General features: G+C 41.9%; 3 protein-coding genes and 1 pseudogene across 6 annotated transcripts in view; 1 reads left to right on the top strand and 3 right to left on the bottom strand.

Annotated features, from left to right (window-relative positions):
• Nucleotides 1–17,142, bottom strand: part of LOC124032106 (voltage-dependent L-type calcium channel subunit alpha-1D-like) — a 50,093-nt gene extending 32,951 nt beyond the window's left edge. For both annotated transcript variants that reach the window (XM_046344214.1, XM_046344215.1), the window contains exons 1-2: nucleotides 16,767–17,142; nucleotides 6,119–6,320 (exon numbers count right to left, since the gene is read on the bottom strand). In XM_046344214.1, coding sequence (XP_046200170.1) covers nucleotides 6,119–6,320; nucleotides 16,767–16,779 — 215 coding nt within the window. In that variant the 5' untranslated portion in view covers nucleotides 16,780–17,142. The remainder of the gene's footprint in view (nucleotides 1–6,118; nucleotides 6,321–16,766) is intronic.
• A 475-nt stretch (nucleotides 17,143–17,617) lies between these two features.
• LOC124032107 (PRA1 family protein 2-like) lies at nucleotides 17,618–20,522 on the bottom strand. The gene is made up of 3 exons (XM_046344216.1): nucleotides 20,171–20,522; nucleotides 18,949–19,166; nucleotides 17,618–18,779 (listed from the first exon to the last, which is right to left on the bottom strand). The coding sequence occupies exons 1-3, from the start codon at nucleotides 20,374–20,376 to the stop codon at nucleotides 18,640–18,642; spliced, it is 564 nt and encodes a 187-aa protein (XP_046200172.1). The 5' UTR covers nucleotides 20,377–20,522; the 3' UTR covers nucleotides 17,618–18,639.
• A 96-nt stretch (nucleotides 20,523–20,618) lies between these two features.
• Nucleotides 20,619–24,434, bottom strand: LOC124032104 (mitochondrial import inner membrane translocase subunit Tim17-B-like). 3 transcript variants are annotated; one of them, XM_046344213.1, is made up of 6 exons: nucleotides 24,396–24,434; nucleotides 22,467–22,566; nucleotides 22,310–22,373; nucleotides 22,072–22,200; nucleotides 21,784–21,894; nucleotides 20,619–21,664 (listed from the first exon to the last, which is right to left on the bottom strand). In XM_046344213.1, the coding sequence occupies exons 2-6, from the start codon at nucleotides 22,524–22,526 to the stop codon at nucleotides 21,591–21,593; spliced, it is 438 nt and encodes a 145-aa protein (XP_046200169.1). In that variant the 5' UTR covers nucleotides 22,527–22,566; nucleotides 24,396–24,434; the 3' UTR covers nucleotides 20,619–21,590. The 3 variants fall into 3 exon arrangements, with proteins under 3 accessions (XP_046200169.1, XP_046200168.1, XP_046200167.1); XM_046344212.1 differs by lacking the exon at nucleotides 24,396–24,434 and adding an exon at nucleotides 23,373–23,898; XM_046344211.1 differs by lacking the exon at nucleotides 24,396–24,434 and adding an exon at nucleotides 23,689–23,884.
• On the top strand, nucleotides 23,377–25,952 carry LOC124032105 (annotated as a pseudogene).
• Nucleotides 25,953–26,097: the final 145 nt, after the last annotated feature.

The raw sequence follows: 26,097 nt of genomic DNA, 5'->3' as shown, positions 1-26,097 counted from the left end.
ATCAATGTTTATGATGAGTATTTCTGTAATTTGATGTGGCTCTCTGCATTTTCATCGGATGTTTGTTTGAGACCATGATTACTGTACATAAGGCGCCAATTTCAACTGAGGTTTTTGGACATAAAGATGAACTTTATCGAACAAAACACACATTTATTGTGTAACATAAAGTACTGTGAGTGCCATCTGATGAAGACCATCAAAGGTTAGGGATTAATTTAATTGCTATTTCTGACTTTTGTGAGCCCTCTCCTTGGCTGGAAAATGGCTGTATGGTTTTCTGTGACTAGGCGCTGACCTAACATAATTGCATGGTGTGCTCTCTCCGTAAAGCATTTTTGAAATTGGACACTGTGGTTGGATTTACAATAAGTTTATCTTTAAAATGGTGCATAATACTTGCATGTTTGAGGACTTTTAATTATGGGGATTTCTGTTGTTTTTAATTTGGCGCCTTGCAATTTCACTGGCTGTTGTCGAGGTGGGCTCACTTGTACCAGAGAGGTTAAATTAAAAGATACTCACAAGTGCTGTCCTGTTTGTCTGGTTTGGAAACACCCTCAGGAGGCTTTGGCTCGAACCAGTTCATGTGACCATTGTCTCCGGCTGGGTTCAACTTCCATTGGGTGTCAGGGCTGACTTTGTGAGAAAGATTGTGTCTGCTGGTGAAGGGTCTTCCAGTGAAGCGACCTCAGCAATGGGGTAGTCTGAGGCCAGGAGAGAGCAACAACGGTGGTGGGATTTGACAGGGGTGTCATCCCAGCCAAGTGAGGCTCATTCCGGTTTCTCTGGCAGTGTTCAGAGTCCGGATTCCAGGGATATACTGTCCCTGGTTGGCTTTGGAGGGTTTTCAGAGTATAAATCGGATGACATCAGTCCGGGGCAACTTAAAGCCCCGGCTTTGGATTCGCCGGGTGAGAGTGAACCATTGGTGAAGCTGTGTCATAGATCACCTGGGGGCGGATTGGCCATCTTCTCCCTAACAGCAGAGTTCCTCCAAGTTTGGCTCGGCTATAGAGTCCTTAGACCCCGGGTTCGAGGAGAAACAAAAACAGGACGCAGCTCTAGGGGTCCTTTTCCCACAAACTCATTTGTGGGGGTGGGTCGGCAGTTCCCGAGAAGTGAAGGAAAGGGTCCAGGCCAGAGGCAGGTAGCCCCGGGCCAGGGGGCGGCTTCGAGTTCAGTTAATGACCGTCTGGTTGCTTCTGAACAGCGGGAAATGCCTTGGCACAGACGCCATGCTGGGTCGAAGGAGAGTGGGGTGAATGCTGATTCTTACACAGTGCGGGGGAAGGAGCAGACCCCGCGACCTTTGCTGGAAGCCGGGGAAGGGGCCCTGTTCTCGGGGACCTCCTCCCCAATCATTTACTGTGGCAACAGTGCTCTCAAGTGGCTCGGTCAATGGGAGCAAGTTACTGGTTGCTGAAGTCCCCGAACCTAGTGTGTGCCCAGGTATCAGAACAGCGGTTTCACAAAAGTACAGTGTTTTTACCCAAGGTTCCTCTGTGTTGAAGTGTATCGAGAGTGCGGTATCATCCAGGTGTGGGCATAAAACACAGTTCCTAAAACACATTCAGACACACAGTTGTCAAGAGTGGTGGACATGAAAAAAAGCATGACAAAAATGGATCATCCCAGTCCTCAGAGTGGCACTCTACCCGTTCAGGAGTTCATTTATGGGAGACTGGCAGCGTGCTCTGTCCAGTGGCGGGAATGCGTAATTTCACTATGGGTGATGAGGACGGTGACAAGGGGGAAGGTCTGCAGTTGGCTGTGCGTCCTCCTCCTCCTTTTCGTGGCATCATCAATGTTCCCCGAGGTCCTAGCGCCTGTCTTGAGAGGGATTTCCTCTCTCTTTCAAAAGCAGGCTATTTGGGTGGTCCCGGTGTTACAAGTACAGAGCGGTTGGTACAGCCGGTACTTCTTAGTTCCCAAGAGCGATGGAACATCGCATCTCTTCCTGGACTTGCGTGTTTTAAACAAGCACCTCAAGGCTTGCAAGTTTAAAATGCTCACACTTTGCCGGCTATATTGGTTCACGTCCATAGATCTGAAGGATGCGTATTTTCATGTTGTTTCTCCCTGGCCTCCCGAGTGGCGCAGCGAAAGGTGAGAGGTGTTACTACACAGCCGGCCGCAACCAGGAGACCTATGAGGCCCAGTGTCGTCCAGAGTAGGGGAGGGTTTGGCCGGCCACCATATCCTTGTCCAATTGCGCTCTAAAGACTACTTCTGGACTTCGATTGCCAGCTGTAATGTGTTTCTGGATTAAACAAGTGTGTCGAGAAGTAGTATGGCTTGGTAGGGTCGTGTTTTGGAGGACGCATGGCCCTCGACCATCCACTCTCACGAGTCCGTACGGGAGTTGCAGGGATGGGACAAGACTGTACATTTCTCCCTATTGTCCCACACCTTTCATATGGTGGTGAAGGTGGCTTTAGCACGGGTGTGGTGCCAGGGGATCAGAGTATTGGCCTATCTGGACTTTTGGCTGGTCGTAGTGGAGTCGAGGGAACAGGTGAAGCGCCACACTGCTTTCACATATTCAGTCTCTGGGGTTCATAGCGAATCGCAAGAAAGTTGTTTGGACTCAATCTGAATCGTGCATTTATGTCCCAACAGATGAGGGTCGCATTCCAAGTCTGTCTGGCACAGTTCTTCTATGATTGCTGTGGTGCCTCTGGGACATCTGTTGAGGTGTCCGTTTCAACGCTGGGTGATTGCTACATGTATCTTGCCACTGACATTGGTTGCTCAAGGTGTCCCCATCTTACCTAAGGGCGTTGACTCCTCGGAGGGACCCGTGACTGCTGTTCCCGGGTGGTGTCCCACAGGGTGATCACAATAGACGTATCCTTACTGGGATGGGGAACGCTGTGTGTGGGCTACTCAGAAAGAGGTATTTGGTCAACAGTGGAGGGGGAGGGGGCGATGGCGTAGATCGTCAGGGCCGGCGTAGATCTTTACGCATCGCAAGAAAATGTGCATTGTCGTCTGTTCTTCTCAATGAGGAATCTGGGCGCTCCGTACGGAACGGATGCTTTAGCGTATCAATGGTCTCGAACCGGCTTCCTGGTTAAGTGGGCATTGTGTCAAGAAGCAGTGTGGCTTGGTTGGGTTGTGTTTCGGAGGACGCACGGCTCTTGACCTTCGCCTATATGTCCATATGGGAGTCCATATGGGAGTTGCAGCGATGAAACAAGACTGTAACTACCAATTGGATACCATGATAACGTTTTTATTTATTTATTTTTATAAATAAAAGATATGGGATCTGGGGGTTTGGCTGCTGAAAGGTATATTTTTATGGCTTGGGGTTTACCCTCGAACATGATTACTACTATACAGTCGGCGCCTCTACAAAAGGGTTGTAAACATATAAGTGGTGTGCTTTGAGGGTAGGTGTCAGGTTAAAGGGGTTTCTCCTTTTCAGAGCTCTTTGGTGGAGATTTTCATGTTCTTGTAAGAGCGTTTTGAGCAGGGCCTTTCATTTTCCACATTGAAGGTTTATATGGCAGCCATCTCGGCGCGTCATGTAGGGATTGACTGCTCTACCCTGGGGTTTCATCTGGTGGTGCGGTTCCTGAAAGGTGTGCGTTGGCCCAGACCGGTGCCTATGTCTATGGCTCCGACCTGGGACCTGGCTTTGGTCTTGGACATTCTGTAGGAGCCTCTGTTTGAACCATTGTCATCTGTGGACCTGAAGATCCTTTCATACAAGACTTCTCTGCTCATAGTCTTGGTTTCGGACGAGTGCATGGGGGATCTCCACACACTATCAGTACACCTTTCCTGTTTGGAGTTCACACCTGGAGAATCCAAAGTGATGTTATGTCCTAATGCAGCTTTTTCCACCAAGGTCCCTGGCGTATGAAAGCAAAGGCTGAGGGTTGCCTAGCGGTGAGTGCGCTCATTGTTTAGGGGCATGAGGATTTGTGATGTCTCTGTTGCAGCGAGTTGGGATTCCCCAGATACCTTTGTGAGGGTTTATTGCTTGGATGTAACAGCTCCCTGTGTGGCTAATAGAGTTCTTATGGCTGGGTCCGGGATTGGGTGTTAGGTATCATGCAGGTTGCGCATTTATCCGGGTTACAACAATTATCTGTAGGTTGGAGACTTGGGCTGCCTTGGCAGCGCGTGAGCACACTGTTTCCAGGTTACGTCAGGTTTCCTGTGGGTTTGAGACTCAGGTTGATTCTATGCAGCGAGCGTGTGCAATTTACCAAGTCACGAAAGGTGTTCTGTTGTTTTGGACTTGCGGTTCCTTGTACGAGTTCTGGCATTTTGGGCTTGCAAGATAAGCATTGTTCTTGGAACCTTGGGTCTATGGACTTGGGTCTATGGACTTGAGTGTTAATTTCACATAGCCACTTAGCAGCAGGTTCTGGTTCCCTATATGGGGCTCTGACAGTTCAGGCTTCTCGGGTAAGCTGGTGGAACCTGTGTGTGCTTGGGTTGCCGTGGGCCTCCTAGTTTGGTACCCTCTGAGCCAGCTTGGCGTGTGATTGTATGTCTCCATAGTATGTTATACAGAGTGATCAACGGTCAGGGGATTGGGCTTGCTGAAGAGCGGTACTGAATTGAATAAATGAATACGATCCCTGGTATTACAGCCAGGAAGGCAGGGCTTCCAAGGGAGGGCTCGGCATCTTTTGGACTGTTGGGCGTGATTTCAGTTTTCTTCAGGTGAATATGATTGGTCGTTGACTCCACATTGTAACGCTCTTAGGCGTAGTGGGTGCGGAGTCAGGCGCAGGAGGCACAGAAATAGTGCTTTATTTACGCACAGGACAATCGTACACGCCAAGCTAGTGGGCGCACATACACGATCGCCCGAAACCGAAACCCCAAACTGAGACGCACTACCACACAATAACACAGTGGGAAAAACAAGCCCGCACAAAGAGCAGGCGGGCCTACCGGCTTAAATAGCCCAACTAAAAAACCTAAACAAGAAACAGGTGTAACTAATAAGACAAAACCAACAGAAAAGGAAAAGGGATCGGTGGCAGCTAGTAGACCGGTGACGACAACCGCCGAGCCCCACCTGAACAGGAAGAGGAGCCACCTTCAGTAGGAGTCGTGACACACATACTATAGTGTCACGCCCTGATCTGTTTCACCTATCTTTGTGATTGTCTCCACCCCCCTCCAGGTGTCGCCCATCTTCCCCATTATCCCCTGTGTATTTATACCTGTGTTTTATGCCTGTCTGTTTCCAGTTCGTCTTGTTTGATCAAGCCTACCAGCGTTTTTTTTCAGCGCCTGCTTTTCCCCAGTCTCTCTTTTTCTTGCCATCCTGGTTCTGACCCTTGCAGGGATGTCCTTGCCTGCCTGCCTGACCATTCTGCCTGCCTGCCGTCCTGTACCTTTGCCCAACCTCTGGATTACTGACCTCTGCCTGACCTGACCCTGAGACTGCCTGCCGTCCTGCACCTTTCCCCCACTTCTCTGGACTCCCTGCCTTGACCAGTCTATTTGCCTGCCCCTTTGTGATTATTAAACTATTGGTTATCCGACGTGGTCTGCATCTGGGTCTTACCTTCATATCTGATAAAATTATAACTCGTTCCCTCCTTCAGGGAACAGTAGTGATATTCATAACTGTACGATCTACTGCAATTTTTAAGAAACAAACTGTCTGTTTGGACTCAAGAGGTAGGTATGGTTGCGTTATGTATGCAGGCAGTTTTTTTGATGAATGTATTTGCAATTTGGATGGTATAATATAGTTTTGTTTAATGTATTTGTTTTGAGATGGCCACTTTTTTACATTTACAGTTTTGCAAAAGGCCACTGAGTTCTGTGTCTTGTGGACAGTGTTTTGAAATTGACAACACGAGTCTAACAACACAGGAGGGGGTTTAACATGCACGCACACGCACACACACACACACACACATGCATGCACACACACTAAGGCACACATGCGTTCACACACACACACACACACACACACACACACACACACACACACACACACACACACACACACACACACACACACACACACACACACACACACACACACACACACACACACACACACACACACACACACACACACACACACACACACACACACACACACACACAGAGGTACATCATTGAAGGATATTTCCATTCAACAAGGGCCAAGGCAGCCATGCGGATGGGGTTACTGAGGGTGAGGCAGCAGAGAGCTCGAGGAGCTCGGAGAGCAGATTTGTTGGCTTGCATCTGCTTCTTCTGTCCTCCACCTCTCTTCTTGCCCGAGGCAGCAGAGCCAAGGGTGTCGGACTTGTCCCCGACAACCGAGCCAGCCAAGGAGATGCCATCCTCTGCAGGAGACAGAGGGAAGATAGTCACCATTCATCAAATGTATTTTCTAGGTTATTGCTATGTAGTTACTATGCACTACTGTGTGTATACGGTGTTGTGTATCATTTATTTGTATTTACTAGGTCTTTAATATCTAGCCTATCAAGTGGCCTACTCTTTAATATTGTGTCAATTAATCAAACTGACCAATAATAATTGACAGTAATGAAAAGAAAGTATTATAAACAAATCAAACCTGGGAGTTAATTTGAATCCTTCTCTGTCCTTTGATACCCATATAAAACATATCTGAAAAGTATACTTTTTCCTTCTAAGAAACGGCTCAAACCATTGCTCTCCCAGCCAGATGCAGAGAAACTAGTCCCAGATCGACTACTGCAATGCTCTGTTCAGGGGCCTTCCAGGCAAATCCCTTCAGAGGCTACAACTCCACCAGAATAGTGCTGCCAGAGTCCTGACCAGGACCAAGAAGTCGGCCCACATCACCCCCATCCTTACTGAACTCCACTTGCTAGCGGTCAACTAAAGGATTGATTTTAAAATCCTCCTCCTAGTGTTTAAAGCCTTGACCTGATTGAGTCCCACCTATAACAGCGACCTAATTTCTATCAACGAGCCACCTCTGACTTTCCGTTCTAGCAACTCACCACTGCTTCAAGTTCCAAAGACACGTCTCCGAACTGTGGGGGACCGAGCCTTCTGCTGTCTTGCCACTCGCCTATGGAATACTCTCCCTGACCATGATAGCCGCTCGATCTGAATTTTTAAAATAGAGTCTGGAAAGTACTTTTAGCACCTAGCCTACTATTGCTATTTCCTGTCTTGATTCTTAATGCATGATGTTTATATTCAATTTGTTCATGCCTATGTAGAGCTTTGAGATAACACTAATGAAAAGCACTATACAAATAAAATTGTATTCTTATTATTGTTATTATGTTGGATTAGATTGACATGTGGCCAAGGGTTAGTCAGGTATTAGTTTCAGCCTGGAGGCCTACATGATAAGGTATGATAGTACAGTAAGGTATGATAGGCCTTCAAGGTACAGTAAGGTATGATAGGCCTTCAAGGTACAGTAAGGTATGATAGGCCTTCAAGGTACAGTATATAGGCCTACATGGTACAGTATAGGCCTACAAGGTACAGTAAAGTATGATAGGCTTACATAGCACAGTAAGGTTCCATATTGAGCAGAACAGCCACAGGTGTTGGTTATTATTTCCTATTGTGTTTCATGACAATGGTATGTAGGCCTAATGGCTTTAAATTGGATGATGACAATGACAAAGCCGACAGAGATGTTTTTAGAGTGACTAGGACTAACAATCTATATTGTAAAAGATCATTTCAATACATTACATACACTATAACCATTGATTCTTGAAGAATATTAAAAGCCTTATGAGCTTACTCTATTATAACTCCAAATCTGACATTGTATTACACCATTATTCATGTTGCTTTTGCATTGTCATGTGTAAACAAACAAAGTATAGCTTCAAGATATGTTTAGAAGTATGGTATCATGTCAATCTCATCCCACTGCGCACACAACGTCATTTCATTTACATTTACATTTAAGTCATTTAGCAGACGCTCTTATCCAGAGCGACTTACAAATTGGTGCGTTCACCTTATGATTTCAAGGTGGATAATATTTGGTTGAGACATTGATCAATGAGATTACCACCTATATTCACCCACTCAAAAAGAGAACCAAAAGTGTAGTTGAATTTCCAATGTGGTATCATTATGCTATCAAACAATTAAAAGGACAACCAAATTTCAATAACAGATGTTTGGTTTAGTTGTCATCCAAATGTCTATCACTGCACTTTCAACCATTTAAAACCACAGCAAAGTTCAAATGGGACTACAATGTCAGATATGCTGTTTATTTATACAACAGATTGTGTTATCACTGTGCTTCATCTAATAGCACAACCAAATGACCTGAATTGAGATTACATTAAAAAGTACAGAACCAGTCAAAGGTTTGGACACACCTACTCATTCAAGGGTTTTTCTTTATTTTTTACTATTTTCTACATTATAGAATAATAGTGAAGACATCAAAAATATGAAATAACCCACATGGAAGTAACAGTAACCAAAAAAAGTGTAAAACAAATCAAAATATATTTTATATTTGAGATTCTTCAAAGTAGCCACCCTTTGCCTTGATGACAGCTTTGCACACTGGCTATCTCAACCAGCTTCATGAGGTAGTCACCTGGAATGCATTTCAATTAACAGGTGTGCCTTGTTAAAAGTACATTTGTACATGTTTGAGCCAAAAAGTTGTGTTGTGACAAGGTAGGAGTGGTATACAGAAGATAGCCATATTTGGTAAAAGACCAAGTCCCTATTATGGCAAGAACAGTTCAAATTTGTATATATATATATTTTTTTCACCTTATTTAACCAGGTAGGCTAGTTGAGAACAAGTTCTCATTTACAACTGCGACCTGGCCAAGATAAAGCAAAGCAACACAAACAAAAACAGAGTTACACAAGGAATAAACAAACATACAGTCAATAACACAATAGAAATGTCTATATACAGTGTGTGCAAATGAAGTAAGATCAGGGAGTTAAGGCAATAAACAGGCCATAGTGGCGAAATAATTACAATTAAGCAATTAAACACTGGAGTGATAGATGTGCAGAAGATGAATGTGCAAGTAGAGATACTGGGGTGCAAAGGATAAAATGTAAAAATATATGAGGATGAGGTAGTTGGGTGGGCTATTTGCAGATGGGCTATGTATAGGTGCAATGATCTGTAAGCTGCTCTGACAGCTGACACTTAAAGTGAGGGAGATATGAGTCTCCACCTTCAGTGATTTTTGCAGTTTGTTCCAGTCATTGGCAACAGAGAACTGGAAGGAAAGGCGGCCAAAGGAAGAATTGGCTTTGGGGGTGACCGGTGAAATATATCTGCTGGGGCGCGTGCTATCGGTGGGTGCTAATATGGTGACCAGTGAACTGAGATAAGGCAGAGTTTTACCTAGCAAAGACTTATAGATGACCTGGAGCCAGTGGGTTTGGCGACAAATATAAAGCGAAGGCCAGCCAACGAGAGCATACAGGTCACAGTGGTGGGTAGTATATGGGGCTTTGGTGACAAAACGGATGGCACTGTGATAGACTGCATCCAATTTGCTGAGTAGAGTATTGGAGGCTATTTTGTAAATGACATCACCGAGTCAAGGAACGGTAGGATAGGCAGTTTCACGAGGGTATGTTTGGCAGCATGAGTGCATTGTTGCGAAATATGTAAAGAGAAACGACAGTCCATCATTACTTTAAGACATGAAGGTCAGTCAATGTGGAACATTAAGAAATTTGAAAGTCTCTTCAAGTGCAGTCACAAAAACTATCAAGCGCTATGATGAAACTGGCTCTCATGAGGACAGCCACAGGAAAGGAAGACCCAAAGTTACCTCTGCTGCAGATGATAAGTTCATTAGAGTTAAGTGCATCTCAGATTGCAGCCCAAATTCATTTTTTTACAGAGTTCAAGTAACAGACACATCTCAACATCAACTGTTCAGAGGAGACTCAGGCCTTCATGGTCGAATTTCTGCAAAGAAACCACTACTAAAGGACACCAATAATAAGAAGAGACTTGCTTGGGCCAAGAAACATGAGCAATGGACATTAGACTGGCGTAAATCTGTTCTTTGGTCTGATTAGTCCAAATTTTTTATTTTTGGTTTCAACCTCTGTGTCTTTGTGAGACACAGAGTAGGTGAATGGATGATCTCTGCATGTGTGGTTCCCACAGTGAAGCATGGAGGAGGAGGTGTTATGGTGTGGGGGTGCTTTCCTGGTGACACTGTAAGTGATTTATTTAGAATTCAAGGCACACTTAACCAGCATGGCTACCACAGCATTCTGCAGCAATACACCATCCCATCTGGTTTGCTCTTAGTGGGACTAACATTTGTTTTTCAACAGGACAAAGACTCAACACACCTCCAGGCTTTGTAAGGGCTATTTGACCAAGAAGGAGAGTAATGGAGTGCTGCGTCAGATGACCTGGCCTCCACAATCACCTGACCTCAGCCACATTGAGATGGTTTGGGATTAGTTTGACCGCAGAAGGAAGGAAAAGCAGCCAACAAGTGCTCAGCATATGTGGGTGGCTACTTTGAAGAATCTAAAATATATTTGGATTTGTTTAACACTTTTTTGGTTACTACATGATTCCATATGTGTTATTTCATAGTTTTGATGTCTTCACTATTATTCTACAATGTAGAAAATAGTCAAAATAAATTTAAAAAACCTTGAATGAGTAGGTGTGTCCAAACGTTTGACTGGTAAATCTGCACAGATTATTACAGCAATTGTGAAGGTCTCCACAGAACTGTGGAGCTATGCATGCTATCTTGAACATGCACACTTTATATGATTTCATAAGGACAAATGTATAGTTACAGTAACCTCAAAATCTGGCCATGGATGTGTTAATGATTTTATGGTTGAATGTTACAATTGTTTTTAAAGTAGCCTTAACTTCAAGCTATTTACTGTACTATAAAAGTAATGTATAAGACCTGTTGGAGAACTGAAAACAACATTTTTCAGTTTTTAGCTTGTCGACAAGTTAATAGGCTAGTTATTGTATTTCAAAAGTGATATTGAATTGTGTTTGGTTGTCAACACAACCAAATATCAACATTTGAATAAGATGTATCTTCTTCTTGGATAGTTCCATCCATGCCACTAACTTAGTCTGGATTTAATTCCAATTTGTCTCCAAATGTATAGTTGAATTTGGATTCACGTCTCCGTCTCAACCAACAATCTAAGTAAAAGAATAGCACTAAATCAAACTTTGAATGCACTTTAAATAAAGTTTGATTTAATTTAGTCCTATTCTTTAACTTTGATTGTTGGTTGAGATAGTAGTAGCAGGAGGTGGCCGGTAGCCTTGCAGTTAAGAGTGTTGGGCCACACCAAAAGGTTACTGGTATGAATCCCTGAGCCGACTAGGTGAAAAATCTGTCAATGTCACCTTGAGCAACACACGTAACCCTAATTGCTCTGGATAAGAGCATCTGAAATGAAGTGAATTGAACATATAAATTCTTCATTTGTAGAAAAACTGGAATAAAAGCCAGACTACTGTAAATCAGTGGTGCAGATGGAACTATCCAAGCAGAAGAAACATCTCCTTCAAATGTTGATATTTAGTTGTGTTGACAACCAAACACAATTCAATATCATTACAATCAACCAGAGCTTGAAACCCTATGCCTATTGTATTGTCTATTTTTAGTTGAATTCTGGGTTGAATTCAAACAATTGCTGTTGATCGTTTTCCAAATGCTATATAGGTCTAAATAGCATAATTGATGATTGATTAAGTATGGTTACATTTAATATGCTCTGTTAAACCCACCCTTTGAAATAACTTTGATAGCAACAGTGAATCCTTTCCATTTTGAAGTGGAGACCTCTCAACAATCCTTCTCACAACAGCACATTGGTAATATATTCACCAATATCAAAGCTAAGCAGGGCTGGGATTGGTTAAAACCCTGGATGGGACAACAAAGGGTAGCTGTAGATCCGTGGTTCCCAAACTGTTTATATTCCCATACCCCTTCAAACATTCAACCTCCAACTGCATACTCCCTCTAGCACCAGGGTCATTGCACACTCAAATGTTGTTTTTGCCATCATTGTAAGCCTGCCACACACACTATACGATACATTTATTAAACATAATAATGAGCGTGAGTTTTTGTCACAACCCGGCTCGTGGGAAGTGACAAAGAGCTCTTGCAGGACCAAGGCACAAATAATAATAATAATCAATAATTTTGCTCTTTATTTAGCCATCTTACATATAAAACTTTATTTGTTCATTGAAAATGGTGAATAACTCACCACAGGTTAATGAGAAGCGTGTGCTTGAAAGGATGCACATAACTCTGCAATGTTGGGTTGTAGTGGAGATTCTCAGTCTAAAATCAATTTCCACACACAGTCTGTATTTAGTTTTCATGCCAGTGAGGGCCGAGAATCCACTCTCACATAGGTATGTAGTTGCAAAGGACATCCGTGTCTTAACAGCATGACTTGCCAAGGCAGGATACTTTGAGTGCAGCCCAATCCAGAAATTTGGCAGTGGCTTCTGATTAAATTTAATTTTCACAGAACCGCTTGTTGCAATTTCGATGAGGCTCTCTTGTTCAGATATCGGTAAGGGGACTGGAGGCAGGACATGAAAGGGGTAACGAATCCAGTTGTTTGTGTCATCCGTTTTGGGAAAGTACCTGCGTAATTGGGCACCCAACTCACTCAGGCGCTTCACTATATCACATTTGACATTGTCCGTAAGCTTGAGTTCATTTGCACAAAAAATAAAAATCATACTGTGATGGAAAGACAGAGAAGAGGACTTCTTAATCAGCATCAATTTTGTCCCGCACATTGAATATAGTTGTGGAGAGTCCCTCTAATCCTAGATTCAGATCATTCAGGCGAGAAAAAACATCATCCAGATAGGCCAGTCGTGTGAGAAACTCATCATCATGCACGCGGTCAGACAAGTGAAAATTATGGTCAGTAAATAAAACTTTAGAGGTTCCTTAAGTGTCTTCCTCTTAAGGAAGCTGCGAATTTTCGTAGCTTTTTGTTAAAAATCGCGCAACATTTTAGCGCCCTGCTACTCATGCCAGGAATATAGTATATGCATATGATTAGTATGTGTGGACAGAAAACACTCAGACGTTTCTAAAACTGGTTAAATCACGGCTGTGACTATAACAGAGCGTGCGTTTCATCGAAAAGTGCAGGAAAATCTGATCACTGAAAATGGAAAAATATATCCATGCGCAACTTCAACCAATTGTTAAAAGTGACCCCCATTAAATGGAGCCGAGGTTGCAATACCTACAGCTTCCACACGATGTCAACAGTCTTGTCATTTGCCTACTGTTTTTTTCCTGGTCAAACAGACACAGGGCAGAGCAGTTCTTCCGGTCTCCGACCGGATATTTTGGTTGAGATTTACCCGGACATTATTTCCAGACGCACAGCTATAGAATATAATTCGCCTCGTGATCAATTTGATCGCTTATTAACGTTTACTAATACCTAAAGTTGCATTACAAAAGTATTTCGAAGTGTTTTATGAAAGTTTATCGTCGACTTTTTTAATTTAAAAAAATGACGTTACGTTAAAAAACGTAATTTTTTTTGTTGATCACACACTCTTCATAGATCGATATCTAGGCTATATATGGACCGATTTAATCGGAAAAAAAAGACCCAATAGTGATTATGGGACATCTAGGAGTGCCAACAAAGAAGATGGTCAAAGGTAATGAATGTTTTATATTTTATTTGTGCGGTTTGTGTAGCGCCGACTTTGCTAATTATTTTGTTTACGTCCCCTACGGGTCTTTTGGGGTGTTACATGCTATCAGATAATAGCTTCTCATGCTTTCGCCGAAAAGCATTTTACAAATCTGACTCGGTGGATAGATTCACAACGAGTGTAGCTTTAATTCACTACCTTGAATGTGTATTTTAATGAAAGTTTAATGACAGTTTGAGTTTTATCAAAAACTATAGGTGGCGCTCTGAAACTCCGCTGAGTGATGTTCCTGCCAGGGAACTGTATTCTGCTACTTCCTTAAGAAGTTTTAAGCTCGTCTCTCAATTTTTTAAAAACGTGTCAATACTTTGCCCCTTGATAACCAGCGTACTTCTGTATGTTGTAAAAGCGTTACATGGTCGCTGCCCATATCATTGCATAGTGCAGAAAATACACGAGAGTTCAGGGGGCTTGCTTTAACAAAGTTAACCATTTTCACTGTAGTGTCCAAAACGTCTTTCAAGCTGCGATTCCTTTGGCAGCAAGAGCCTCTCGGTGGATACTGCAGTGTACCCAAGTGGCATTGGGAGTTAACACTCCATTATGTCTCCCTGTCATGGGTTTTGCGGAATCAGTACAGATACCAAAACATCTTGACCATCAAATTTCATTTGATGTCACAAAGCTGTCCTGTACTTTAAAATTATCCTCTCCTGTTGTCCTGGTTTCCTGAAGAGGATGTCTTCCAAAATTGACACCCCCATAAACATAACGGACATATACCAGGAGCTTTGCCAGGTCCGCCACGTCTGTTAACTCATCCAGCTGTAGCGCATAGAATTCACTGGCTTGTATGTGAAGCAGTAATTGTTTCAAAACATCTCCTGCCATGTCACTTATCCGTTGTGAAACAGTGCTGTTTGATGAAGGCATTGTCTGTATAGTTTTTTGGGCCATTTCCCCCAGCATTGTCCCAGCCATATCTGCTGCAGCAGGAAGAATGAAGTCCTCCACAATATCATGGGGCTTGCCTGTCCTAGCCACTCGGTAGCTCACCACATAAGATGCTTCTAGCCCCTTCTTATTAATGGTATCTGTTGCATTTATACATGTCTTACTACTCGAAAGTCATCTTAATTCTCGCTCAAAAAACTCCTGTGGCTTATTTTTCAAATCGGCATGCTTTGTTTCTAAATGTCTGTGCAAGAGTGAAGGTTTCATTAAGTTGTGAGATAGTAACATTACTTTTGCACATATAACACACTGTGGCTGAGGAAAGGCACTACTCCCAATGTAAGTGAACCCCAAATCAATGTCGTTCTCATCTTAGTTGCGCCTCTTTGATGGTCCAACGTTCCTGTCTGTTCGGTGCTTTCCTGAGTAAGGGAGCAGTAGCTCTCCAGCTGCATCATATTCATAACTGTCAGTGTCCATGCTAGTTGGACTAACAACAAATGTAGAATTACTGATGCTAGCATTGGATGTGCTCGTGGAAGCAGAACAACTTGTGTCATCGACAGATGCAGGTGTAGTACTGCTGGAAGTAGCAGTACTACCAGTAGAGCTGGTATGTATCTCTATGGACGGAGGCCTTACTTTTTTTTTGGACCTTTTATCTATTTTCAATCAAACGGAATGAACAGCAGCTACAATTGGCTACATAAGGACCCTTAGTGGAATTCCCACGAGAGAGTAATGGTTAATGTGATTGGATGTTAATTATTTGACTATTTATTTGGCATACCCCTGACCACATTGCCGCACCCCTGGTGTAGATACATTTCCAGTAAAAGGTGCTGCCCAGCCCATTAAGTTTTTACATTGTTTTAAAGGTAAAAATGTAACATATGTTATGCTGAGTTTGTCTATGTTGAAATTTGGTTACCACAATGACATAATCCTGTGGTTTAAAAGTCACCCTCAAAACAACAGTTGATTACTTTTTTTAAATCCAATGTATTTTCCATATAGATTCCGTCACAATATTTTGACAAATTATGTTGAAACAACGTTGATTCGACCAGTTTGTGCCCAGTGGGTTACTTTCCTTCAATTTGTAGCCTACATTTTGCATCATTCCATTACATCGTTAGTTTACCTTTCTTTCCTCTGTCACGTCCGTACTTGTTATTGATCCTGATGGTTGCTAGCAATAGTGGATAATGGTATGCTAACGCAGCGTAGTGGATAATATTACGCTAATACTACACAGCTGATTCAAATGATCAAAGCTTGATGATTCGTTGATTATTTGAGTGCTAGGGTAAAAACGACATGTGCACCCCCTGGGGTCTCGATGACCAAGTTTGTGTAACCATGGGCTAACATATTACAAGTTGTGCATTAGTTTCGGACATATAGCCTATTTGAATCATTATAGAATGCAGACCATACATAGCGGTTTAAACCTGGAGCATGGTTCACGACAACTGGACTGTTGTCATCACAGTTCTATGAGTAGTGAGGATTAGGGTACATTTATAGGACTATTGTTCAACCCATATTGTACACTTTTCTCACCTTCCAATATTTAATGGATTGAACAATTTAATATGTCAACTTTCAGGATTTTTTTTTGATCCACCTATATATTTAGTGCGTAAAGGCTCTCCAACTATGTTTATATACGATTCATAAATACTTCACTAACCCTAAATAAATGCCCTGAGTATTCTTCTAAATCTAATTGGTGCTGAAAATACATTGGATTTATATGCGTGTATTTAGATGGCTTTCTTTCATTGATCCCTATTCTGAACTTGTCTCTTGATGCATTGTAGTGAGTCTGTCGAGAAAATTCGAATTAACGGTCCACCATATTTAAAGGATTTCTTTAGATAAATGTACTGAATGAAAACTCCAGGATAAAATCTATTGGCCAGCAAGTGGGAGAGTTTTCAGCGGTTGAATTAAACGTATTCGGTGTGCTAGGGAGCCACATGTGCCTGCAAAGCCTGTTACACACCTGCATACCAACTATGGAGAAGTACTTATATCAAAACGCATAAAAACTCAATAGATTTCCTCAGTCTGAAATGGGCCAACAATGCATAAAAGAAACAACCAAAATACATTTTGCATGGTCTACATATGGTCTACTTACCTTTTCCTGCCATGTCGCAGTTCAAAACCACAATATGCTTTCGGGGAAAGAGACACCATCAAATAGTTGTGCAACTTGCAGAGTTTGACTGACAACCAATTTCAAAATTGGCTGTGCATCGCGTATTGACTATTAACAAAACACACACTTAAAGAGTTAGCAAACCATTTCCGAATCGTGTCAGTGCGCCACACCGGTAATTGGGACATCCTTGCCCATTAAGTTCGACAGCAAATTACTCATGAAATCTGATCTTCTTATTTATTTGATCCAATGCAGCATCTTTTTGACCATGTATGCCCAGATAAAAATGGAACAAGAATAATAATAAACTCGTCCCCACACACTCTACAGGTTGCTAGCTACCTGCTGTGGTCAGCCTTGAATCAGGATTAGAGTAATTGAGCCGTTTAAAAGGATGACCGTCCTGAAATCTTTAAGGGGAGGGCAGTGGGGACGTAGAGAAACTTCTGGTCAGTGGATAACCATTTCAGCACGGCGGACAGCAACCGACCACTCAATAACAGGGAAGACGGGGCAAGTGGTGTAGGAAGTGAAGTGTTGCAGTGGACCCTTGTGGGGGCATACTTTTATCATAAATTGGTTCTGGTACACAATGTCTCTTACTTCCATGTGCAGCAGCATTCTCTTTACATTCATTTCTATATAGTTGATCATTAATAACAGTTGCATGCTACATGTGTGATTCTATTTAGAAAAAGCTTTGTGTGCTTGAGCTTTTCCCAGAAAATGTTTTCAATTATTGTGTGACCAGGCAGGCAGGATGTAACTATTCTTCTACTTTGATCATCAAATCTAATACGTTTTAATAGGCTGATTGAAAAATAAAATCATGACAAGATATTGCATATGTATTAAATGAAGTGTAAATACATTTTGACAGCATTGGAGAAAAAAACCATAACCACAATATTATAAATCCATAGAAGGCACTGCTAAAAAGAAATACAACATTCTCAATGGAATAACATTTTACACAAAGAAGACAAACTGACATTAATGTTCTTGGCAACACATAATGCTTGGACAGAGACATATACATAATCCTTTTAAAAATGATTGGAATCATAGCATCATAGAAGTAGAATTAATTGTATTTCTATTAAAAGCATACAGTTGTTCCACAATTGTCCTTGATCTATCCTAACTCATTGAAACGTTCAACTGCATCAAATGGTAAAACCCAACAGCAGTAGAGAATAGACAATAACACAAAAAGTAGTGTGTTCAGGAGTTAGAGTAGTGGCTCATCAAACACCTTCAGGTTTCCATGTAAAATAAAATTGTAACCATAACGCTAGCGTTTAAATTGCATTTTAAAAACCATCTTATTGTAGCACTCTCCACACTGCATGTCTGTTAGGACACAGTTGCTTCTCAGCGCAGTATTTTAGCTCACATAATGTCAGCTTAAAATGCAAATTCTAATAAGGAGCTTGTCAAAGTGTGCAACATGACTTGTGGGGGAAAGAACCCACGACAGTTAGTGTGTGCTTTAAAAAGGCTGCAGAGTCCATAGAATTTGCAATCTGTAACACCACATTCGTGACACTTTGACATCATCATAATTTCACCACTGCTTTACTGTACTTCCCTCCTCTCTTCCTCTACTTTCCTCAGCCTCCCTCCCTCACCACCTCCCTCTGTCTCCCACTCTTAGTCTGAGAGGACTCGTTCCATTTTGGTCTCTATCCTTTACCACTGTGAATACATATCAGGACAGGATATGTGAAGGAACTTAGCTCAACATATTGATAACATTTATCCAGTCCTTTCCGATCTGGGAATAGGGCTAGGTGCAAAAGATTGAAATAGAACCAGGCATCTCTCTACCTCTTCCTCTCCTCCCCTTCTAGGACCCAGCCTCCTGTTCCTGTCCTAGTGACTCCAGTAGGAGCCCCATGGGTGTTCTCTTCAGCCCAATGTTCTCCAGCTTGTTCTCCAACTTGTTCTTGATGGTCCTCAGCCTAACAGAGGCATGAATCAGTATCACTGTAAGAGAGATTGAGTTAGAGAGAAAAGAGAGATCAGGGGCATAACAAAGGGAGAGAGAGGCTGAGAGAGTGTTATGTTACAATATTGCTACAAGCCGAAGATTGATATATGTTTACATTGTGGTAACAAGAGTGGGTGCGAGGTGAAAGATAGAATAAATACTAACATAAGATGGGGAAGGCTATGCCGAAGAGGAAGACGGATACTCCTCCGAGCACTGTGATGAAGAGGAAGCTTGCCCCCAGGATGGCACCCAGGGCCAGGGATGGGTGGTTCCGGCGCAACTGTCTGATGGGGGCCTGGTTCTCTGCTGCCCACACAAACCCCATAAATATCAACGTCACCACTGTGGCCCCCAAGAAGAGGTGGAAGGGCCGCAAAAACCTGTCAGAGCAGGAAGGATTTTAAATCGTATTGGTCACATACACATGGTTAGCAGATGTTATTGCAAGTGTAGCGAAATGCTTGTGCTTCAAGTTCTGACAGTGCAGTAATATCTAACAAGTAATCTAACAATTCCACAACAACTACACATAAATCTAAGTAAAGGAATGGAATAAGAATATATACATATAAATATATAGATGAGCAATGACCAAGTGGCATAGGCAAGGTATGAGATGAGTAATACAAGATATGTAAACATTATTTAAGTGACTAGTGATCCATTTATTAAAGTGGCCAAAGTTTTCAAGTCTGTATGTAGGCAGCAGCCTCTCTGTGTAGAGAAAAGGCTGATGTTAGTGGATTTCTCTATATAGGTCAACTAAATTGTGTGTCACATTGATAAGGCCATGAATCCAAATAAACGATTAATCAGTGCATTATCACAGCCAATGGCTTGTTAGCTAGCTTATACATGATTATGTTGATTATGGACCATGGACCCAGCATATCCATTTCCACAGAATTTGTGATGTTATATTACAATAGTAGCTACTATAGAGCTTTCCAGCTTGTAGTCCTAAAAAACGGAAATTAGTTCTTGTTGGTTCAGTCATCCCTATTGGGAAAGGGAATGGGGAAAGAATAGGGCTTTGGGATGAACGCCGAAAATAAGGTCTGGGGTTAACACAGGCTTAGATTTTATACGTTTTGTTCTATGAGATAATATCAATATGTTAACAGGACCTTTCTGAATTATGAAGCCTTTATATACTTTTTGTATTACATAAATGCTTCAAAATTCACAAAAAGTGACGTTAGCCGATTAAGATTATCATAGAAAACGTATAAACCTATGTTAACAACAAAACCCTACTAAAAAGCCATTAATTTCCCCATAGACTTTGTCCAAAGAACCATGGAGCTGCCTACAAAAAGACGCCATTAGTATGTATCTCATTAGCTGTGGTTTCATGCAACAAACGACCACTTCAGAAACATACCCTACTATTCCCAGGAATGTCAAAAACGAGACGAAATAGTTGGACTGGTAATAGAGCAAGTTATTTATGATCCGATTGTTCCATCTCTCCAGATGAGGAATGTCTCGCACGGCGAACCGAGACGAATCCAAAACAAAATCATCCAAGGTTCGGATAGGAGGCGGCTGCACGTCCATTTTCACAATATTCAATCTAAAAAGGAACATCTCCCATTACTCGAAGCCGCGGTAGGAGCGTGTTCGATTACGGACTTGTTCAAAAGAACCAACTGCTGCCTACTTGATCGCGTCAGAGGCTGATTAATGCCACAGCCAGTAAGCGAATCGGAAATGTCCGAGATTCCTAGATAGGAGTAGCACTCGAACGCGGCAATCAATATACGGTCATTGATCAGAAGGAATTCAGGAGCAACACAAGAATCAACAATTTAAATAATTTTTCCAGTCAATTACACTTTAAACATTTATTTTTCTGCCTCATAAATACATTAAAACCAACAACTATTGTACAGCATTCTATACATTACAAAACATATCTTCATTTTGTCACAAAACCATCTAATTTTTCTCAACACAATAACACAGAGAGAATGAGTAAGAAAGTGCTTTGGTTCATAAAAGTGGATAGACCTTATAGTGCTTAGATAGCGGGAATGTCTAGTAATGCATGGCATAATGGCAGGCATCCAATGAAGGTAATGACAGAAACAGCAGAACAAATGAGCTGTGACTGTATTTGGTCATGACATTCCTTTCCGGCTTTCCGGCTACAAATGGAAACAAATCATTGGTGCGTTTGTGATGTGATTTAGACCCTTATAAGCCATACAATTATAAAAGAGGAGAGGAGAGGAAATTAAATGATAGTGCAGTTCTCCTCCCTCAGTGCATTGCATTTTTACAAGCAAGAGAAAATACATCCGTTTTGAACGACATTGATTACCTGACACACTTCTGATAAGATTGAGGGAATTTCTAATCCTAAATCTAGGCATCCCATACTTGTATGCATGTATTAATTACCAATACATTTTCAGCTACCCATTCTATTTCTGTAGCTGTGGTAAAGCACCAACATTCTTACAGTCACCATGAAATGACGGGTTTGGGCACAAATAAATCTGATAAAAGTGTGTATTATTCAGGACTAGTCAGAAGGAACACTGGTGTACCGGTATACACAAACATATATTCATAAATAACTCAAATCAACTGCAATCTAGCCCTGAGGAATAACACTAAAGTGCATCTACATTCTTATTGCCATTGAGGATGGGGGCTTAGGTTAGATATTTCCATTCCCCTGAGGTTGCTGACAGCTGTGTGGTCAGGTGACAGAGCGCCTCTCTCCTCTCTAGTCAGAGACCGTCACAGTATGCAGGGCTGTAGCTAGGCTCATTAGCTCCAGACCAAGTTGGGCTCTACTGGAACCCAGTCTGTTGTTGGCTGGCATCCTTCGGAGGAAGCTGGCTGGGGTCATACACAAAGGGACTTGCTGGATAGGAGAAAGAGACATAAAAAACAGATTTATCATGTCTAATAGTTACTGCTGTGTGGTGGTTTTTCAGATGTTTTTCAGTCTATAGATAGAGTCATTCTCTGCACATTACTTACGGTTCTGAAACTGCTGTGCTGTGTATCTGGTCAGAAGGATCCCAAAGCCCTCGATCAGGGCCAGTAGGATGCCCCCCATCATAGCTGACCCCATCATAGCCAAGGGCCCACCTGAAAAGAGCACAGAGCCAAATGTCAAGCCCTTGAGGTAATCTGACTTTGTTGGGTCGGTGGGGCAAGATGGTCAGGCAGGGGGTGGGGATGTGCTCAGATTTGAGGGTCTAGAAAAAAAGATGAAATATACCTAATTTAAATTATTGTCAAATAAATGTTTGCTTCAACACTCACTGCGTGCAGCCAGGACTGCCCCAGTCATCGCTCCACTAGTTATAGAGTTCCAGGGATCCTCTTTCCCTCGAATATGGACCAGACCACAGTCGATCGTTGAGAAAAGTCCACCCCACACAGCAAAGCTACCTACAGGAACATCACACAAACTGTTTGTGAGAAATAAACAAACAGTGATGATGGGGTTTGTACTTTGTGCTGTACGAGAGAGAACTCCTGTAGAGACAGTGACCCTTACCTCCGATCTGTGGAGCTCTTATTCTCACAGCATTGGCACTACCTTTTAGTCTGTGCTGAAAGCCCTGTGCAGAGATGGAAAAAAAGGATTGAATCACTGTGCTGATATTTCTCTTAAAATATATTTGATATGCTCAGAGAAAGTATTTTAAACTGACCACAGGAGCGTTCCGAAAGCCCTTGATTGACTGGAATACACCTCCGCCGATGGCCCCCATGGTGAATGCACCACCACAATCATCTACTATTCTCCAGGGACTGAGAAGTGTGTGTAAAATACATGGGTAATTAAACCACAATACTGACAGATTCAATAGAAATCCTTTGTCTATCTATTCATAAATGTGTAGGCTTATTACTGATTTAAACTAACTATATATATATATATATATATATATATATATATATATATATATATATATATATACATACACACATACTACTATAATATTTAAATAGCTAATGTTATTATTAGGATACTAATTAAAAACCATTAACAAACATTTTACAAATACCATTTATAAAAAGGCTAGTTTAAAGAGCAACTGAATGCACCGATTCTGCCTGTGTTTTTGTGTTGCTCATTACGAAAAACGAGATTTGAGTCTTAGGGGTGTTGCTAATGTTTGTCTCCCATGTGATACCATAGGAACAAAGCTAGTATCACTTACTCAAAATAGTCTGAAGGAATCTAAGATAACTCAAGAAAATCTGTAATTACTTGTTTTTTTCTTATAAGGTTTTATTCACGGAATTTTACATCTACCTAAAGTGTTTGCTGCAGCATTTCTCAAGTAAAAACATGCACCGTGTTGTCTTAAGCAAACAAAGTCCGATCTACTGAGCTGCTGGGGAGGTCTGTGTGTTCTGCAATATGTATTGGATAAAGTGCAATCACCGCAGCTGTATATATCCCGTATTGTTGGGCTTTATAGAAAATAAATAAAACAACCCTAAAGTAAGTCCTGACGAACTCTTGTACGCAACATTTTATAAAACTCACCGTTGAAAGACACTGACTTCACGACCAAAATGTATAAGCCCAGGGTCGTTACAATACTTACACTTTGTTCATTTTGGGCACTGGAATAAACGTTATATGTCGTTTAACGAGAGAAGTTGGTTCTCGATTTCAATTCTCATTTAAAGCAAGGAGTTAAATAAAGGTTAAATAAAAAATAAAAAGGACAAGTAAGCACCATATTTCTCTTAAGGTTACTGCTAGCTAATTCAACCATCATTTTTGTAATGACTCAGGCATGAAAGGCATAACCATATGGTGAAGCATACTCGTTAACCATGTATGTTGGCTAAAGAGAGATCGGACCAATATTGAAAACGGTTTACTTAATTCTCAGCCTAATCTGAAATGTACTTTACCAAGGTTCACGGGCATATTCCTCCATGTTTGTTGTTGCTGTTCGGGCTGTGTGACGACACATTTCTGAGACGAAGGAATTGGGTTGGTTCACGTACGTCAATTTCGCCAGTCTGAAGCGATGCTGCGTAGGTGGCTAGTTTGCAATTTTGCATTGTTTCTGGTAGACTAGAGCCATAGCTGCAAAAATCAGGGGACTGCGTTTCTATATTTCCCCACTTCAAAATAGAAATGCAGATACAACAGGCACGTTAGCACGTGAACCTCCCCACAAATAATGACATAATCATAGTGCCTTTGTGCTGTTTCTATTATCACGGAGGGGGCTAAGCTAGCTAGATTTCACTCCACATCTGAAATTAAGTAGCCACTGACAATTTTGGCTGCAGGTAACTATAAACCGGGCTTTTAGTTGTATTTACATTTGATTACATTAACGTTTGGATTGTCTGGAAACGTTAGTTTGCTGGCCACAATACTGATGCTTAGACGCGAGTGAGCTAACGTTAGCTACACGTAAAAAAAATCTAGCCAACTAATGTATTTGGGCAATGACTATGTGAGTGAGGCTATAGTTATAAGCATTCATTTTCTCTTAGCATGCCTCTGTCCCCGACGTTACTGGCTCGCCTAGCCAAAAGAGGGATTCTTAAGTACTCAGATGAAGGTATGGCAACAAACTGTTCCAAAGAAGCAAATGTATACTCACTGAAAACGTTAACTAGCTATCTGTCATTTACCAGCACTACTTGTCTATAGATGTGATCATTGCTGAGGACTACGACGACAACAATGTAGATTATGAGGCCACTGCCCGTGAGAATTTACCACCCAACTGGTACAAAGTAATTGACCCTATTTGGTAAGCACTCTTTCAGATTCTCTACTAAATCTGTAAATTGTACAAAACCCATTGGGTATGGCTACTGGACAGCAGCTAAGATGGAGTGATTTATTTTTGCTTGTAGACAAAAAAAATGGTACATTTTTTAAAAACCTTTATTTAACTGGGCAAGACAGTTAAGAACAAATTCTTATTTTCAATGACGGCCTAGGAACAGTGGGTTAACTGCCTGTTCAGGGGCAGAACGACAGATTTGTCCCTTGTTAGCTTGGGAATTTGAACTTGCAACCTTCCGGTTACTACGCTCTAACCACTAGGCTACCCTGCCGCCGAGATTCCATGTATTTTGTATCCTCAGTGGTCTGCTATACTACTGGAATGTGGAATCTGACCTGGTTGCCTGCCTGTCCCCAACCGACTCCACATCTATGATAACCAAAGCTGCCAAGATGTTGAGGGGTAAGAAGAGTCCTAGCATGACCACCCAGTAGGAGACAGTTATGTATTCAGACTCAATATTTAGGATGGATTTGATTGACATTCATTACCCCCAATATTCTGTTTTTCTGTCTTACAGCAGAAGTTGGAGAGGACAGAGAGAGGGAGCGAGAACCGGAAATGGAAAGAGGAAGGAATGATGGGAGGGAGAGACAGACTGATGCAGAGAAGAGAAGACACTGCCCCTTATAGCAAGAACAAGCGAGGTAAAGATTCATAACCGTCCTCCAGAGGGACATTGTGTTTCTCGCTCAAAACAAATATTGCAAGCATAAACAAATGTAATGAATTGTATACACTTGCTAACAGATCTCTGTAAACTCTTTCAGGGAGGAAGGATGAGATGGACCCAATGGATCCCAGTTCCTATTCCAATGCTCCCAATTAAGGCCACTGACCCAACCAGTGGTCATTCATCACCACTCTTTTCCCCCTGCTGTGTATGTATCTAAGATTTATTTTCCTTCCCATAGGGGCAATTGGTCCACTGGCTTTCCCAAGCGCAATGAGGCGAAGACTGGGGCAGACACCACGGCATCAGGGCCTTTGTTCCAGCAGCGTCCGTACCCCAGCCCTGGAGCTGTACTCAGGGCCAACGCTGCCAATAAAAAGCCCCCCAGTGATTGACGACAACTGACCACAGGGCTTCAAACTCGGAGGGAAACACAGAACCGTGGGCTCCTTGTCTGCTATGTTTGGATGAAGTCTCAAGTTCACATTCTATTCTGAATCCATACACAGCATGGAATGTGAGACTCCTGACGAAGCTTATCTGGTGAGGCAAAAACAAGTTGTCATGTGCTTCAGTACATGTATAAATATTACTTGGATGTATTTTTGTATTGCACGAATGCTACCTTTTTGTTTTCAATGATCATCAGATGAGTGGCATTTCTAAATAAATGACTAAGTTTGTATTTATTATTTTTTTACTTGAACTGGCTTTTTTTTCCCTTTGGAGAGAGGCTGTGTGCAAGGCTATTGCAGGAAACATAAAAATGGCATAATTCTGAATATTGTAGTATGGCCAACATGATTTTGCCATTAGTGTTCTTGAGTAGGGACAAAG

Source organism: Oncorhynchus gorbuscha, linkage group LG03 (genome assembly GCF_021184085.1).
Source record: "Oncorhynchus gorbuscha isolate QuinsamMale2020 ecotype Even-year linkage group LG03, OgorEven_v1.0, whole genome shotgun sequence".
Lineage (NCBI taxonomy): Eukaryota > Metazoa > Chordata > Actinopteri > Salmoniformes > Salmonidae > Oncorhynchus > Oncorhynchus gorbuscha.
This window is presented reverse-complemented; position numbering and strand designations above follow the sequence as displayed.